The 15,869-nt window shown below is 38.9% G+C and overlaps 1 protein-coding gene across 8 annotated transcripts in view; it reads right to left on the bottom strand.

Annotated features, from left to right (window-relative positions):
- PEX5L (peroxisomal biogenesis factor 5 like) overlaps window positions 1-15,869 on the bottom strand; it is a 114,328-nt gene that overhangs the window by 7,538 nt on the left and 90,921 nt on the right. For all 8 annotated transcript variants that reach the window (XM_063338425.1, XM_063338423.1, XM_063338429.1 and 5 more), the window contains 7 exons: window positions 11,699-11,794; window positions 4,931-5,047; window positions 3,848-3,991; window positions 2,913-2,983; window positions 1,622-1,819; window positions 619-784; window positions 99-256 (listed from right to left, as the gene is read on the bottom strand). In XM_063338425.1, coding sequence (XP_063194495.1) covers window positions 99-256; window positions 619-784; window positions 1,622-1,819; window positions 2,913-2,983; window positions 3,848-3,991; window positions 4,931-5,047; window positions 11,699-11,794 — 950 coding nt within the window. The remainder of the gene's footprint in view (window positions 1-98; window positions 257-618; window positions 785-1,621; window positions 1,820-2,912; window positions 2,984-3,847; window positions 3,992-4,930; window positions 5,048-11,698; window positions 11,795-15,869) is intronic.

A 15,869-nucleotide genomic window follows, 5' to 3' on the forward strand; every position in this document is an offset into this window, starting at 1 on the left:
AATAGCTGAGTATTCTGATGGTTTTTTTCTTAGATAGCTCCAGCTAGAAAGTGAATTTTCAGTTGGTAGTTATGACGTCTGACTTTTTTGTAACTTACCTGTATGCCCCTAGGTTGATGCAGCTTATCCCTAAATTGTATCTGGACCTAATGAAGCCAGGTTGTATTTCTAAAGCACGCGTGTAGGCCTCCACAGCTTCCTCGCTTCGATCCCCATTTGCCAAGGTCGCTCCAAGACGGTTCCATAACGTATAGTCCTGGTGAGAAAATGAACTTTCTACTGTAGGTATCAAAAAGGGACATAATAGCGCATTTTTGCTTTCAAAGGAGGACTGCAGAAAATAACAGTATTGTATCTTCTCTTAATTGACACAGAATGTGAGGTTCTGACTCATGGTTATAGGTAACTTTATATAACTAGTACAATTAATCACACACAGCTAGAAATTGAACTTGTATAAATCTGCTTCTAAATGGGACTGTTTTGTAATTAACATTTCTATTTCAGGTATTAAAATTTTAATGGCTGAAGTGACATCTCATTAATATTAGCCTGATCAAAAGCGGAGAAAGAAAATGGCCAGCTAAATTCTTAAAAATGTAAAAGCATAAAATGTACCTCTGGTCGAACAGTTAAAGCAGCACTAAATGCATCTATCGCTCTGTTAAATTCTCCATTCAGGTGGAAAAGAACTCCAAGTCCCGTCTGCAAGTCAGGGTCTATCATATCACCATTCTGGTGAGCAGCCTCCAGGTACAAATCCTTTACTTCTTCAAGTAATGAGCTAGACAAGGGTGAAAAATAACTGAAAGTTCCATCTTACAGTTCTTTACAAATATTGCAATATTGATTGCAAATTAGAATCCTTGTAGTGGATTTATCAGAAGCGGTATACTCCTAAAATTTGAAAATAAGCTTCTTAACTTTATCATGGCAAAGATTTACTTCCAGGTGCTGTTGTAAACTCATGTTTGGAATAAAAAAGTTCACCTATATAATGAACTCAAAGTGAGATAACGTGAAGGCTTATTAAAACTATTTAAATTAGATGAGTTTCTCAGACATAAAAGAGTTATTTACTGGCAAAAATAGTAGTCATTCTTAAGAAGAACAGATCAAGTGACCAGCGAAGATCCCTGAAGAAAGTTGCCAAAATGTAAGACTTCTGTACCCACTGTAGGCTTCATAAAACCTTTGCACTGACAACACCAGATGTCAGCAGGATGAAGCCAAAATAGAATAACACCCTTAGCTATTGAGCAGGACTTGCATGTTTTATTTTTGCTTATGCTAAATGATCTTGTCAACCCAGAGCTTGTTTAGAAGGAATACAGAGGCAGCAGACAGGGTCAGAGGAAAGTGGTGGGAGCTGAGGGAAAGCATCTCTTTTTAGCTCTTTTATTTATTATTATTTTTTAACTGCCAGGGCTGGAATAACATACAGCCTTCAGTCGCTAAACCAAATGTCCTGTGTTGGCTTCCCACTCCTGCCAGTGGAGACATTGAGGCTTCCATCACAGGGAACAGGCTGGACTTCTACAGAGTAAAGGGGCGCAGCACGCACCATCATTTCTAGTGATGTCGTTAAAATTCCCACCATCAGGATTTACACTGCATTTACCTTTCATCTGATGTCTTAGACATTCTCCTGGTAAGTGCTGGGGACCCTTTTTTGCTTTTCGCTATATACTTGTATTTTGGATTTTGCTTTATCCAGTTTCGTAGAGCTTGATAGGCTTCTTGTTGATGGCCAGTGTTAGTATAACTTACAGCCAGGGCCATCAGAGCTTTTAGGTTGTTTGGCTGTAGTTCCAAGCACCTAGGCAGAAAATAAAAACAGATTAAGGTATTTTTTTAGCCAAACACTATTCTTGAATTCTTCCAAAATAATCTGCCTTAAAAAAAATTACTCACAGAAGTAAGGTCTACCCAGTCATCCTTTAAAGAAGGGACTTTGTCTTATTTTTCTATGGGAAGTGCATTAAGCATATGCACACACACATGCACGTGCACGTTGCTGTGCACACACACCTATGTACATAAACGTATGCAAAAAAGTTTTGTTTCTGTCCTTCTGGTCATGAGTAAATGTAGGGAGATTCATTTTTATAGTATCTGTCTAGTAAACAAAGAGCAGCTTTATGTAAATTCAAGTGAGCAATTTAATATGGTTTGCAGCTATACAAAAAAGTATTTTGAAGACAAAATTTCTTTTTGTGAACATCATTGTTGCTCGTTTCAAAACTGTGGGGATGAGAAAGCACTAAATCAGGCAACCCCTTGGATTTCCATCCAGGTAAGGTAATAAATTACATATAAATAAGTTAGATTATCCTTAGGTGAAATGACTCGATGGTTAACATTGCTAATGCAACTGAATGTGGAGAGGGTACTTGCCTCACATGGAAACGTGAAAGCCCACCACAGAAAGATAATAATAATGCTGATATTTTGGAACTGGTATTTTACATAGACACATACTGTGAGCTTCACATCTCTATCAACCTAAAAATGTTGTCAGTTTAGTATTCAGCAGCTGAAGGGAGCTCGTTCCAGTTAAGAAAACCTCTTCATTAGGTTTCACAGGCTCCAGAAAATATGCCAAGTGGCTAGAATATTAAAAAGTCACTTTATTTGCATTATGTCTAATTCATGTTTATCAGGCCATGTAGCTTTTCCTTTGTGCAACTATTTAAGTTACTAGATTAAATATTGCACTTATTTAAGAAAACAGAAATATTAATTGCTAGTCATCCCTCTGAAGTCACTGGGAAGATTTCTATATCTATGTCAATGCTTTACTTAGTTAACTAAATGCTTTATGTTACAAGATAATTACGATGTTAAATATACTTAGGCCACTGTTACCTAATAATCATCAGACCCCTTATTTAGCAATTATTTTCATCTACCTTTGGAGGGCGACAATGGCTGCCTGCTCGTTCTCATTCTCTGCCTGTGTTATGCCCAGGAACTGCCAGGCCTGCAAAAACAATCATAATTGTGTTATTTTGTTATATATACCCAACTGCAAGCAGAGTCACAACTAATTCTACTGTTAAGCAGCTGGCTGAATAAAAATAGCAGATCTTTCCAGCACTAACTGCGGATTTTTCTGTGGCGTGCATACCAACACTACCAATCAATGCAGTTTTGAATGTCTTTGGGCCTGATAATATTTATAATCAATGAATGCAAAGGTATTCTGTCAGTGTACGCTGATTTCTTAAATTTGAAGTATTGTACATTTTAAATGTTGCAAGAATTTTATGGAAAACAATGAAGAACAATTATTAAGTTGTATGGGTTTAAGGGACTCCAGAGGATCTGAGGGTTCTTTCTGCTTTTCAAAATACTGCTGCTTAATGTGATGTAGCAATAGATTCAGAGAGACATAGATACTTACACCATAAATATTTTTCATGTTTCATAGAAACTGACTTTAAATATATACTCATTGAAAACATCAATATTGTGGAAATTGATATAACTTTTAAAAATTTGTCAGCGTTCTTGTTAAATCAAGTGTTCATCTTTTCAATAGCATTGTTTAAAAGATAGTTTGAAAACATCAGGAAAAGAAGGAAAGGTTTGAAATATTGTCTCTTTTGAATACGCTTAAACGACAACTTGGAAATGCTATAATTTCAAAAATAGGGTCTCATCTTACGGAGAGCTCACCTTTATCTATTTCAAGGCATACGCTATTCCAAAACCACCGTTAGCATTCCGTCTGTTTCAATCAGTCATGATCAGCAAAGGTTTGGGCCCTGAAATCATTCCATCATTGCATGCTAAAGGGAGCCCCCTTTTCCTTTACCAGTAAAAGGCACGTGAGTAAATATACCTCCGCATCATTGGGTTCTTGTAGAATAGCAGCCTCCAGGTACAAGATTGTAACGGGCAGGTCACCTTCCTTCATTTTTTTCAATCCTTCCTCAAAAGCACCAGGCCAGTCTTTGAAGGGATTCTCAGTATGGAAATAATAACCCTGGAGAACAGAGACAATGGGCTCATGATGAAGCACTGTAGCACGGAATGGCAACTCTATAAAATTAAATGACTCACTGTTTTCCAACTGGATGTAAACATCCCTTGTTCTACGAAAATGGGGTGAGATTCCCCATGAAATTTTGACAACAAAAAGTGTAAAAAGCGAGCATCACCGGACACTTATGTTTCTGCTCTCTTTATTTTTACTTTAGCTCTGGAGTTACACTTACTGGTCCTCATGTTGGGCTCTCCTGCTCCCATCACAGATAATGGGCACAACTCACACTGACTGCAGTAAGAGCAGAACTGGTCCTGGCACGAGCCCAGTACCTCCAGTCTGATGGTAAAGAGCACACATCAAGCAGCTGGCTCCCTCCAGTGCTTGTAACTTGATGTCTGTCCAGTTAATAGCCTGAAATCTTCAATTAACCTTCAAGGTACAGAACAGTGTTGCAAGCACCTGAGTTTATTTTAATATTTCTTTAAATTTTGCCTTTTTCTTTTCTTGCCACTGCAGTGTAAAGGTATGCTCATATCAGCTACATAATATAAATCAAATTAAAACATACAATGGAGGGAATGAAGAAGAGAGACAGAATCTCTAGCATGTCTATCCTCAACAGTGTTTGAATGCGCCAGCCCAGATTTTTCAATTTGCTGCTCTTCCTTAAGTGCCCATCTTCAAAAGTGCCCACAATCCAGCAGTTTGCTTTGTGACCCTTTCAGCAGAATTCTTGCAGTGTGCAAGTCTAAATGTAGTCTCGCTATGGCAAGGTCTTTTAAATCTACCCCACTCACAGACAATTAAAGAGGATGAGCTCTTTTGGGTAAAATTAGCTTCCATGTCCAAAGAGTTTGCTTGGGTTCCCTTGAATAGCCGAGGCTGATCTCAAAGTTTCACAGGAAGGATGTACTGAATTAAAAAACCGTGGGTTACCTTCTCAATAGTTGAGATGGTGACTTGCCCTGGTGCTTCCTGGTTCTCTGAAATCCAGTTTCTGCGAGCCATTTCTTCCCATTCTGCTTGCATTTTATCCCAAAACTCTGTATCTGACTAGGAGAGACAGAGGGGAAAAAGGGAAGAAAAATGAACACCTAAGCCTTAAAGTAAAATGGTAAGCTTTTAATTTCTTTCTGTGAGTGGTCTGAGTCTGGCAATTTTGCTGAGCAGTATTAATTCTATTAATAATCATTACTGACTGAAATACTACAGCACAAAATTGGAATTCCATATAATTAAATTTCATGTCTTGTATTGTTGCGTTTCGTCAACAGAAAACTCTTTATCTCAGAGGCAGCGTATGTTCTATTTGCAGCAGGATTTGCAGCAGCTTACACTGCATCTTACTGATGCTAACAGCAAAATGCTACATCAGATTTGAAGGAAATGAATGCTGCTAGTCCCTGGCAAAAAAAAAGAAAGAAAAAAAGAAAAATCAACTAAGCATACATGCTAAAGAATAACAATAGCTAAAACAGTTTAAAAGACAACAAGAATCCCACTTTGGTATATTCAGCATAATTTTCAACTATGTAAAAGAGTAATGGCAAGGCTCAGACAGAGGGTGTCTGCACAAGAGAATTAATACAAATGGGGCTTTTTGACATAGTGGAGAAATCTTGATATTTATCATAAACCGTGATGGTGAGAGGAGCCTATAAGGGATTATAACACTGTACAGTCAGATTAAAATTCAGTTCAAAGACAAGAGTGAAAAATGCGTATACAAGAGAAAAAGAAATGATGAGATTTAAGATGTGTAATGACTAGAATGAGGGAACCACTGTGGCTACTAGAAAATGATGCCAAGAAATTGAAATAGGATTAAAAAAAAAAAGAGGGGAGAATCCAAGTTAAGGTGCTATTTTTTCAGCCTCCACGCATTAGTCACAGTCCCTGAAAAGCAGTTCCATGGCAGAATGTATGCTTGGCACTATGAGCCTTTGCAAAGTTCTCCAGTGCCTACCAGGACGTGGCCAGAACTTCAGTGAACTGCCACTACTGAGGGCACAGTTTCTCAGCTTATTCATGTCAAAGACAACAGCACAAATAAATCGACTGAAGTTTAGACAGAACTATTTGTGAGTGAGGTGCTAATCAAAATTAATTGAAGGTATGGTAAACCGGTCCCGATAGTTTTGTCTGAATCTTCATTATGAGACTGCCCGCTTTGCCACTGCTCCATCGCCACGCGTGATTTGCTTAGTCTGTGATTGCGTGACTTGCTCCAACCCTCCTTAGGTACTTGGCAAAAGGAAAGCACAGACGATGACAGCATCTGGGTGTCAGTGATGAGAATGTTTGAGAGTAGGTGTGGAGGGTTAGGAGGACTTGCTCTGGCTAACATCAGCTGCTGGAAATCATAAGGTGCTTTACAAATGGGAAGGTGCATCCCCTCTCTAGAAATCTAACGGGCGTTTCCTTTTGGCTCAGACTGGAGCGTGTGCCTCCTGATACCCAGCACGTTCTTCCAGGAGACTCAGAATTGTCTGAATTATGCAATTATGGGATCTATGAAGGTACCTGTGATATTCCCCTGTGGACTAGGAAACGAATGGGAATCATTCACTCCTGGAGAGGAGATTTCACTCTTTGTAACAGAAATGAACAGAACTTGACAACTCTGTTACACAACAAATTCCGAGATTTCAAACTTTGCTTTCATTCCAAATGTGAAGGAAATAGTCTTTTAAATAGATGTGAGATTGTGCTGAAATGTCTGTTTAGGGTTTTAAAAGGCTAAGGTAATGAATCACATCGCTCCCTCTTCTACTCTTATCAGCCATGAGCAGAGGCACTTGAATTTCTTTAACTTCCTGTTCAAGAGACGTCTCTATCAACTGCTTTGCATTCAGTGCAAACCTCTCCTCCATGGAGGAAAAAACTACCTGGCCATCATTTTACTAGCAGTCATTTTGAGATTCAGGATGAGGAAAAGGACTGGAAATTTCCCTTTCCTGCAGATCAATATTAATAAAACTACTGAAAAGTAATGAGAAATTCCTTTTTAAACAGATGAACTTATAGAAGCAATTATATATAGATACATATATATATATGATGTTTATATTAGAATTTTTGCTTATCCCACAAAAATCCCTGATGAACCAACGGTTTGGAAACATATCAAATCACATTTCTGTAGATTGTAGGCAAACATATAAGTGGTTTTAGGTCTGAAGTTCAAATTCTGCTGCTTAATTACCGATTTATAATTGACACATAAGTTCACTTGTGCATACTCCACTTAAAAAGCTAATGAATTACCATGCGTTCAAGTAGCCACGCTTAGTGTCTATCTGTAGTGAGTCAAAGGTGGAGGAAAAATGTAATAGGGAGAAGACCTGTTTTACTGGAGAGTCTCTCAACTCATCATATGCTACTTGGACACGGGCCAGGACCCAACTGTTATTTTGTATAAGCAAAGATTTGCTTGTTTGGGCCAAATGGGCTGAAGTCCCAGCGACAGCTTCCTAAGCACAGCCAGTATGTGGGCTTCCGAAACTGGTATGGCACAGCTGTGCTGAGCCACTGGGTCATGCACAATTATGGCACCCGATAAAACGCTATAATATTGCCATGACATAACAATGTCAACAGCAGAGCAGTTTAATGTCCTTGAGGAAGACGATCATAAATATTAGAGTCTTTGTTAAAGGTCTAAGTCTATCTCAGCTGCCATTAGTAGCAATTTTTTCATTGACTTCAGTGGCAGGAGGGTTAAATTAATATTGAGTGTTTCTGAAAATCTGGCTTTGGATCAAGACTCCTAGATCTAATTTTAACTCTATTTGCTATGTGACTGGTGCCAATTACTTCCTTTCAGTGCTTTTGCTACCTTAATGCCAGCAAATTACTTTGGACATAGCAAAAGTTTTGAGACCAGTTGAACACATTTAACACGTTCTCAGATCATCCGCGGCAGTTAGATGGAATGACAACCAGGAAAAATGTTCGTACCATCTGACTGCTTCCAAGCAGAATATTCTGCATTTTGTCAAAGAGGCTATTTTTACTCTTAGTACTTAAAAATATGCTGAAGCAGTTAAACAAATGGGAGGCAAAATATTTCCAGGCTTTTTCCTTCCAATGTGAAAGCGGGTGGGGTGGGGGGTGCACTTTCTGAATATTGCTGCTTAATTTCTAAACATACCTATTTTCATACCTTTTAAGAGTAGAATTTTGCCTGTTCTGTACTGCCAAAAATTAATTCTCAATATTTCTTCTTGACCAATGCATAAGAAAGCAAGCTTCTATGGTTGTTCTTTCTTTGAATTTCTGCATCCACATACTATTCAATGTGCACGACGCAGTAAGGCAGGCTTACCTGCTAACTACGTCAGACTTCCTTAGCCAATATCTTCTCAAAACAAAATTCGAAGTATGCCTTTTTAGTAAAGTTTAGAGCTACAAAATGTATATCAAGGCAAAGATTTCCATTGTGATTTGGGAGAGTACCAAATGAAATGCATCTGAACGACTCCTAGATCCCAATTTAGAATGTGGTTTAGGCACTTAGGCACATCCAAAGGGATGTCGAAATAGCGAGCCAGGAATACCATAGGTACAGAAAGGATTCTAACCAGTGTTCCTGGGAACCACAAAACTGATGATTCTGGACTACATTTTCCTAGGCTAGAAGGAATTAATCCCATCTTCTTCCAACTATTGTCACATAATTTAGCTGTAATATGTTCTGACACTTCATAGCAGTATATTATAGTCCAGATGGCTCATGTGAATGGTGGTGTAAATAAAATGATGCTGAGAAGGACAGCTCAAAATTTCCTTTGCCTAAGCTCACAAAACAGCGTGGCATCTGCAGTTTGATCTCTACATCAGAGAATGTGGAATAAGAAAATATCAAAATTGTTTTTTTTCCCATCTCTGAGACATTTCTCAGCTGGAAGTTTCTGCACTTCCTTGGTTTCATTTTTATTTATTCTAACTCTTTACCAATAGGATGGTGGATGGTAAAACAGTCATTTTAATAGAATATAGGTACAGGATGGTTCTGAATCCCCATGCTGGCATTTTTTAAAAATTCAAAATACCAATTTTTGGTGAAACACAGCTAATCGTTAGAAAGATTACATTAAAAAATATTTGGTATGGTACTTGGAAATCTTGAAGCCTTTAGGCTATTTGTGTTTCCCTCACGTGCATAGCAAAGGGATGAGGCAAAAATCAAATCCAATTTCCAGAATGACAGAAAAAGTAGCAAAGTCTGCAAGCACCCAACCACGGCAAGTGGATCTGGACCCTCTCTGGTAAAAGAGCTAATTTACTTACCTCTTTATTCTTAAAAGATTCCCCAATGGCATAGACATCTTTAAACCTTCTTAAGAAAGAATTACCTCAAGGATCTTCATTAATCGCAAAGTCTGACATCTTAAAACCATTCCCAAAGCTCTAAAGTGAATACTGGGTGGAGGATCAAGTTTGGTGTCTTCATTTACTGAATTGTTAATTAATTCCTTTCGAACTAGGCCACAAAGAACCTGAGATTTGCTTCCTTTTCTTGATCAGTTTTCTGGCTAATCTTACCACTTTGAGCTTTCCCAGTTGAAGAATATTACAGAAACACCCAAAGCCTAAAAGATGAATTTTTGAACTGTGTCTATTCTCTGCTTAAGAAAGCACTAATCTTTCTGAGATGGGCTGCAATTTATTTCAATCACTCTAGCTTTCTTACCACTTCATTTTAGCTAGGATGAAAATTCTCCTCTTTTCATATGCAAATGGAAATAACCGCTCTATAAGGTCTTGAAGAATCCTTTCCTTTACATTTTAACTACCTGGTCCAAGTTTCTATTTTAAGCAGAAAGAATAAGACTGCTGGCTACACAGTCAGGGAAACATTTCATTAGATTCTTTTTAATAGCAGTTTTTGAGACTACACTAAAGCATTTTAACAACCTGTCTTTGTTGTCTCAGAATGACCTTTTAATGTGCAGGGTTTTTTTTTTTTTTACAATATATTCTACTCCTTACTTTTCTCTGTAAAGTAATTCAATAACGTTTTGTTATCTGTTGTTGGCCTCAACTCGTTTTTCTTTCTGCTGAATGTCTGGGAAGTCCCCATCACATGTAGTTTCTGGCATTTGCAAGAGCACTGACATCATTTGCCTAACCGCTAACCGCAACACAGAGGTGTTCCTCATCAGATTCCCTCTATCGCCATCACAGATTACAGCGCAAGAAGTCCCACCCTCAGGATCAGGCTGCAGTGCAGTTAGGAAGATCTAGAGCATCTTCAGCAGTGACAATTTGAAAGCCAGTCTCTCCTTTCCTGCCAGGAGCAAATGTGTATGATGTGGGACATCAAAAAAATCTATTGTGTGTCACTAGCAGCTGTTTATAAAGAATCTATTTCACCAGGAAAAAACAACGCACTCAGAAAATACAAGAAAAATGCATTCCGTGTACAGTTCAGCTGACTTACTGATTGTGCCCATTTTAGCCTTGTGCGATAAGATCCTGAGAAACCACGGATGAATCCATGCAGTCTGACCTTAGCATATCATGAACAAATCCTACAAATCAAATTAATTCCTTAAATAAGAAATTCTGTCTCTAGCTAGAAGCCAGCATATGATTTAGGCCTAGTTTTGTTTGTAAACAACCAATATTAATCTAAAATAGTTCAACTGCCAACACTGGAATTATAATGGTATACATCTTGAGTTAGAGGAGTATTAAAATACAGACACTAAAATTTAAATCTAAACCCAAATATCCTTAAAGTCTTCTAGATGTTTGGAGACTAATGAGACTGCAGTTCATGCTAAAAATAATCAGCTTTGAGCAATCAGTTCACAGCCTCATCCTTTCTACCTGAAAAACTCATTCCAGCAGCTGATACATAATTCAGTCTGAGCTTTCGGCCTGGGTGGATGCAGCTGCCTTGGCTCTGGGTGGGGATGGGATTTGGAAGGGTTACCGACTCACTCCCTGAGAAGATATGATGCTCAAGATCGATGCTTATATCTAATTTTTTGTTGGATTCTGTTAAAAAACCTGTATGCCACCTTGTCTCTAGACAGGATCGGAATTTCAATTGGAACTAGTGGTAGAGGACAACACTCAAGAGGCATTTTTCATGTTGGAAAAGTAGTAGTTAGTGAAAAAAACAGAAGTGCAATAGGAGAACTATCCAAATACCTGCACTTTTTCTAACTAAATCAATTTTTCAGGAAACGAGAGTACTCCTGCATTTAACATCCAGCCACTAATTACAAAAATTCATTGGTGCATGGTTACTGCTGTACGTGCAGTTGCCCGTTAGAGCAGCTGATCGCTCTGTTTATCAGTGATGCTGAATTCCAGTTTCACTCTGGAGAATTGGTTTGTGTCTCAGCTTAAATAACTGACTGCACACATTCAGTTGCTGGGGAAAAATATGTTTCACACTTATACTTTAAGTTTAGAAGTACTTACACTTGTGGGGAATTTTTCTTGACCCACTTGCTATAGCCATAAAAATCGAGCTTGAAAAGTTGGTTCTGTCTAATCTTCATTTATAGCAAAGGGTTGTTTTTTTTTTTTTTAAGGAGAAACTGCTATTTTAGATGAGTAACTCCAGGAAACATATATTTTCTCTGCTTTAAGTAATCCAGTTCTAGCTTTCTCCTATATTTGTCCTGCAAGATGAATCAGAATCCACAGATCACCTGAAAATGAAAACAGTAAATGAAGTAATACCTCAACAGCTGCCTTCGCTCTTTCAAATTCCTCCTCCAAGGAGTGATTTCTGGAGAGAAGAGGCCCTCCCCAACGCTGCTCCTTCGTTGATCGTGCCTAAAAAATAAAAGAATAAATCAGAAAGAGGTGATATACTCTCTGCCACATTTCTGAGTTGTTTCCTTAATTGCCTAGAGCTCCAAGTGGCCTTTTTCCTGGGCAAAACTAGTTCTGTCCCTGCTTCAATTCCCTTACACTGTAGCAGAGATCATTCCTCATGGGAAGCAGAGTAATTTATCTTTTCCAGACTTTTCTTTTCGCTCAAGATGCATGAAAGATAAGGAGACATCCAAGAAAAGACAATGCAAGAGTTGGGCTACAAAGGGAAGAGCCGACTATTTTGTAGAAGACTTTTAACTCAATTGTTCCTTCTCCTGTATTATGACTGTGGCAACACATTCCACTCACTATGCTCCAGGAAGAAAGCATCTCATTTTCCCCGTACATTTTGTGTTTTTCTTTCAGGTTCTGTTTTGGGATCACATTGGAGAACCAAGTTTGCTACGGATTTCACCGGAAGGACAAGTCTTTTTTACAATCAGTAGCTCTCTCTTCTGCGCCTTACTATCAGCCGATCCCATTGGAAGTACATAACAAGTTTCTCCCTCTTCTTTTATTGAAAACATTTTATTTTTTTTGCACAAAAGGCACGGTACAAACCCAAACACTATTCAATGGTGGCAGAGAAAAGCACAAAGTGGCCTAATCTTGCTAAAGAGAGCTCTGACTGCTAATCCCTTAAGGCCCTCGTGTTTGTCAGAGGTTAAACTCATTAGCCATTTGCCTGACCATGGTCCCAATTACATTAATTTACATGATTATATTTCTGATGACTGTACTTGTAATATTGGATTTCAATGAGCCACAGAGCTAAAAGACTCATTTTGCTCACTTCAGACTCATCGGGCTGTATCTGTGAGTGTTGGAATGCGCACTGCTGGGATGAAACATCCAATCCGTTCCGGGGTTTGCGTATAAGTAACGCACAGGGCATGGTCAGACACGTGTGGCTCCGTATGTACGCACAGGGGTTTTTGCCTAGAAAGATGACATTCGTTTGTCAATCTAGCCCTAAAATTTCTGTTTTGTTCCTGAGTCTTCGGTCTCTCAAGTAGAGATTGATGAGCGAAATATATATTGTGTTGATGATACACGTATGGTTAGAAAAGAATAATACAGCAGAATTTCTGTGAGAAGCATGTGGGGGGGGGTGCTCTCTGCTCTCCTCTGTGTTGGCTTTCAGGCTTTGCTGGAAGTGACGGGAAGCAGAAAGCAGGAGGGAAGGTCTGCTCTGAGGATTATCGTTTGTTTTCACACCAACAATCTCTGCTCCATGTTGTTTGGAAAATATATATTTTCTTTGGTGAGGCCAGGAAGAGATTTCAGGTAGTCCTTGAAAGCATACCCAAAGACAATCCTATACACTAAACAGCTATTTTATGGATTAATAGAATTTAGGGCAGAAGAGATAACTGGTTCAAATCGTCTGTTTGTCTGTATATCACGTGATGGTATTTGTCACTCAGCATCCACAGATGAGACTGACGTTCCACAGAGAATAAACGGAGGTTGTCTGGAATATATGTCTTTGAGGAAGGTGCTTGGATGTAATTTAAAGTTATCAAGAGACCTTAATCTTATCACTTTGCAAATTTGTTTAATTGCCTTCCTTGTTTCTCTTGCTAATTTTAATTTGTTTCCAACTATCACTTCTTATTCTTTTTCCAGTAGTTTAAAGCACTTTTTAGTCCTCTTTTTTTCTCTGTGGAAAGATACTGATGACTTTAATCAGGTTTTAATTGTCTTTTAAATGATATAAAGAGATTGAGATCTTAAATTCTCTCATTAAGAGGCATTTTATTCAGACTTCAACCTTCTGTTGTGTCTCTTTTACTCTCCCTCTTTATTTTTTTATAGCTTTATTTTTTTCATAGCCATACAGTCAACCAAAGCGAAGCCTATATTCCAGTACCTGTCTTGCCGTTTCTCTGTAGAGAAATCAGGTGATCCCCTATCTCCTGCTAATTATGTCTGCGTCTACACGCTCTTCTTGCCCCAGTACTGCACAGGGAGCTCTCATGCTGACGTTCTCGTACACTCTGAACCAGAGATTCTTTTCAAATTGCCTTCCAGCACACTGTTGTAAGTAGAGCCTGCAGTCTTGTTCTGAAATGTACGATTTTTCAAGCGACTCTATTGGAATATATATTTCGACAGATGTCTTGGTCACTAGCTCATTTTTATGACTCTCTTATTTACATTTTTTTCATGCCACTCTTGCATCATATGCAAATTTTCTCAGGAATGGCTTGCATATTTATGACGGATCAATAATATCAAAGATCATGGTTTCTCTTTGGAGTCACAGAAGAACCCCCATGTGATTACAATTCCTAGTAAACAACTACTGTACTTGAGAACTTAAGATACCCAGTTTTGATCTGTTTAGCAGCTGATTTATTCATATTGCATGGTGTTAATTTTAAAATAGAATATGGTACGTTAATTCAAACATCTTGCAGAATATCACAGGGCAACATTTATCAACCCGGCCCGTAATCTGATCAAAGAATTAAATTTGGTTTTCTTGACACAAAACTCTTTTGATAGACATTAATTATGTTCCTAGCCTTTTCAGTATTCACGAGTTGGCTCTTGCAAACTGTTTGATTACTTCTGCCTTTTAATCTTTTGTTTCCAGTGACTGCAATTTCCTTAGGTCAAGGACAATAGTGTAAATCAGGATGTTCAGGCAGAAGGGGAGAGTGAGGTTGTTGGGGTAGTAGAGAGGCGAGCGGGAAGAGGACAAGAAGCACAGAAGTCCCCTCCTCTGCCACATGTCAGAGCATATGCATTGTCCCTGCAAGATCCCCACAGAAAAATACCTTTTCCTCCATTTAACGCATACCTGCCCTCAACCAGAGGGAAAAAAAGAAGTCATTAGCAAAACCCACATGAGGTGCATTTACGTATAGGCAACGCAGAGTCGTATTCTGCATTGTGATACCCAGAAATGAAAGACCCCACAAATAACAAACATGCTGCCTTTTCGCTGGTGCAGGAAGAGAGGGGATGGGAATGGAGTGCCAGCACTGGAGAACTTCTCATCTCCAGCTGGTGATGGAGTGGGACTCTGCAGCTGCCTCCCTTAAGGGGACCGCAAGGTGGGGCAGGGGTCGGGGTGGAATGGGCACGTCGGAGGCGCGGACACTCCGCATACGCTGTGGTTTGATATGCTCACCACTCTACAGCAGAGGTGCTGTAGCTGATCACTGGCTGCTGTCTTCAGGGACAAAATCTTCCATTCCAATGCATTTGCACAAACTTCCCTGCGTTTGTAGTCTGCTTATGTGCTGTTGGACCTTCACTGTTGGTGAGAGGCTCAAATTATAGTCTTAACTTTTGAGCAGGTCTTCAAATAATGAGCTAAAGCCGTCCTTTGTAACTCTTCATTTCATTAGAGTACCTGGCACATCCAGGGGGAGCTCAGGCCATTAGTCTTACTGTAGCCATTTGGAGAACTGGGGAATAAACTTTGCATTCTAAATACTGTTGCCCCAAACTGCGGATTTCTGAGGTTTACAGGCTTTGCACTCTATCTTTGTCTAAGAGTGCTGATGTATTAGGTACAGTTTTTTAGCATGTCAGGGTATTTTTGTATGCCTTCTGAGTGAGCAATAAAATGTCTAAAATGCCCAGGGAGGCATTTAGAGAGTTAAAACATGAGCAGACTTTACGCATATACGATTGAACATATTAGCTTCCTCTGCAGTTTGTAATTAAAAGAGAAAAAAAAAACCTCCAAAAAAATCACAAACACTGTAGGATATCTCAGTACTAACAAAAGCGTAACAAGGAACTTTCCAGAATGGCAGATAAAAGAAAGAACAAAAATACTTTGGGGCAATGCAGTTTTAAGAGTTAATAATAGGTGACGTCTGATGTGAGTAGAATACTGAGAAGCAAGGCGGCCACATCCAGTGGCAGCCACCACGCTATTGCCCGTTCCAGCCTTCAAACACGTTCCTTCCTTATTCGTTCAAAGCATGCCTGTGTGATTTTGTATTGGCATACGTGCTGGTAAACACAGGATTTTGTTAAGAAGATTTCGTAATTTTAATGAAAATATGAC

This window comes from Chroicocephalus ridibundus, chromosome 6 (assembly GCF_963924245.1).
Source record: "Chroicocephalus ridibundus chromosome 6, bChrRid1.1, whole genome shotgun sequence".
NCBI lineage: Eukaryota > Metazoa > Chordata > Aves > Charadriiformes > Laridae > Chroicocephalus > Chroicocephalus ridibundus.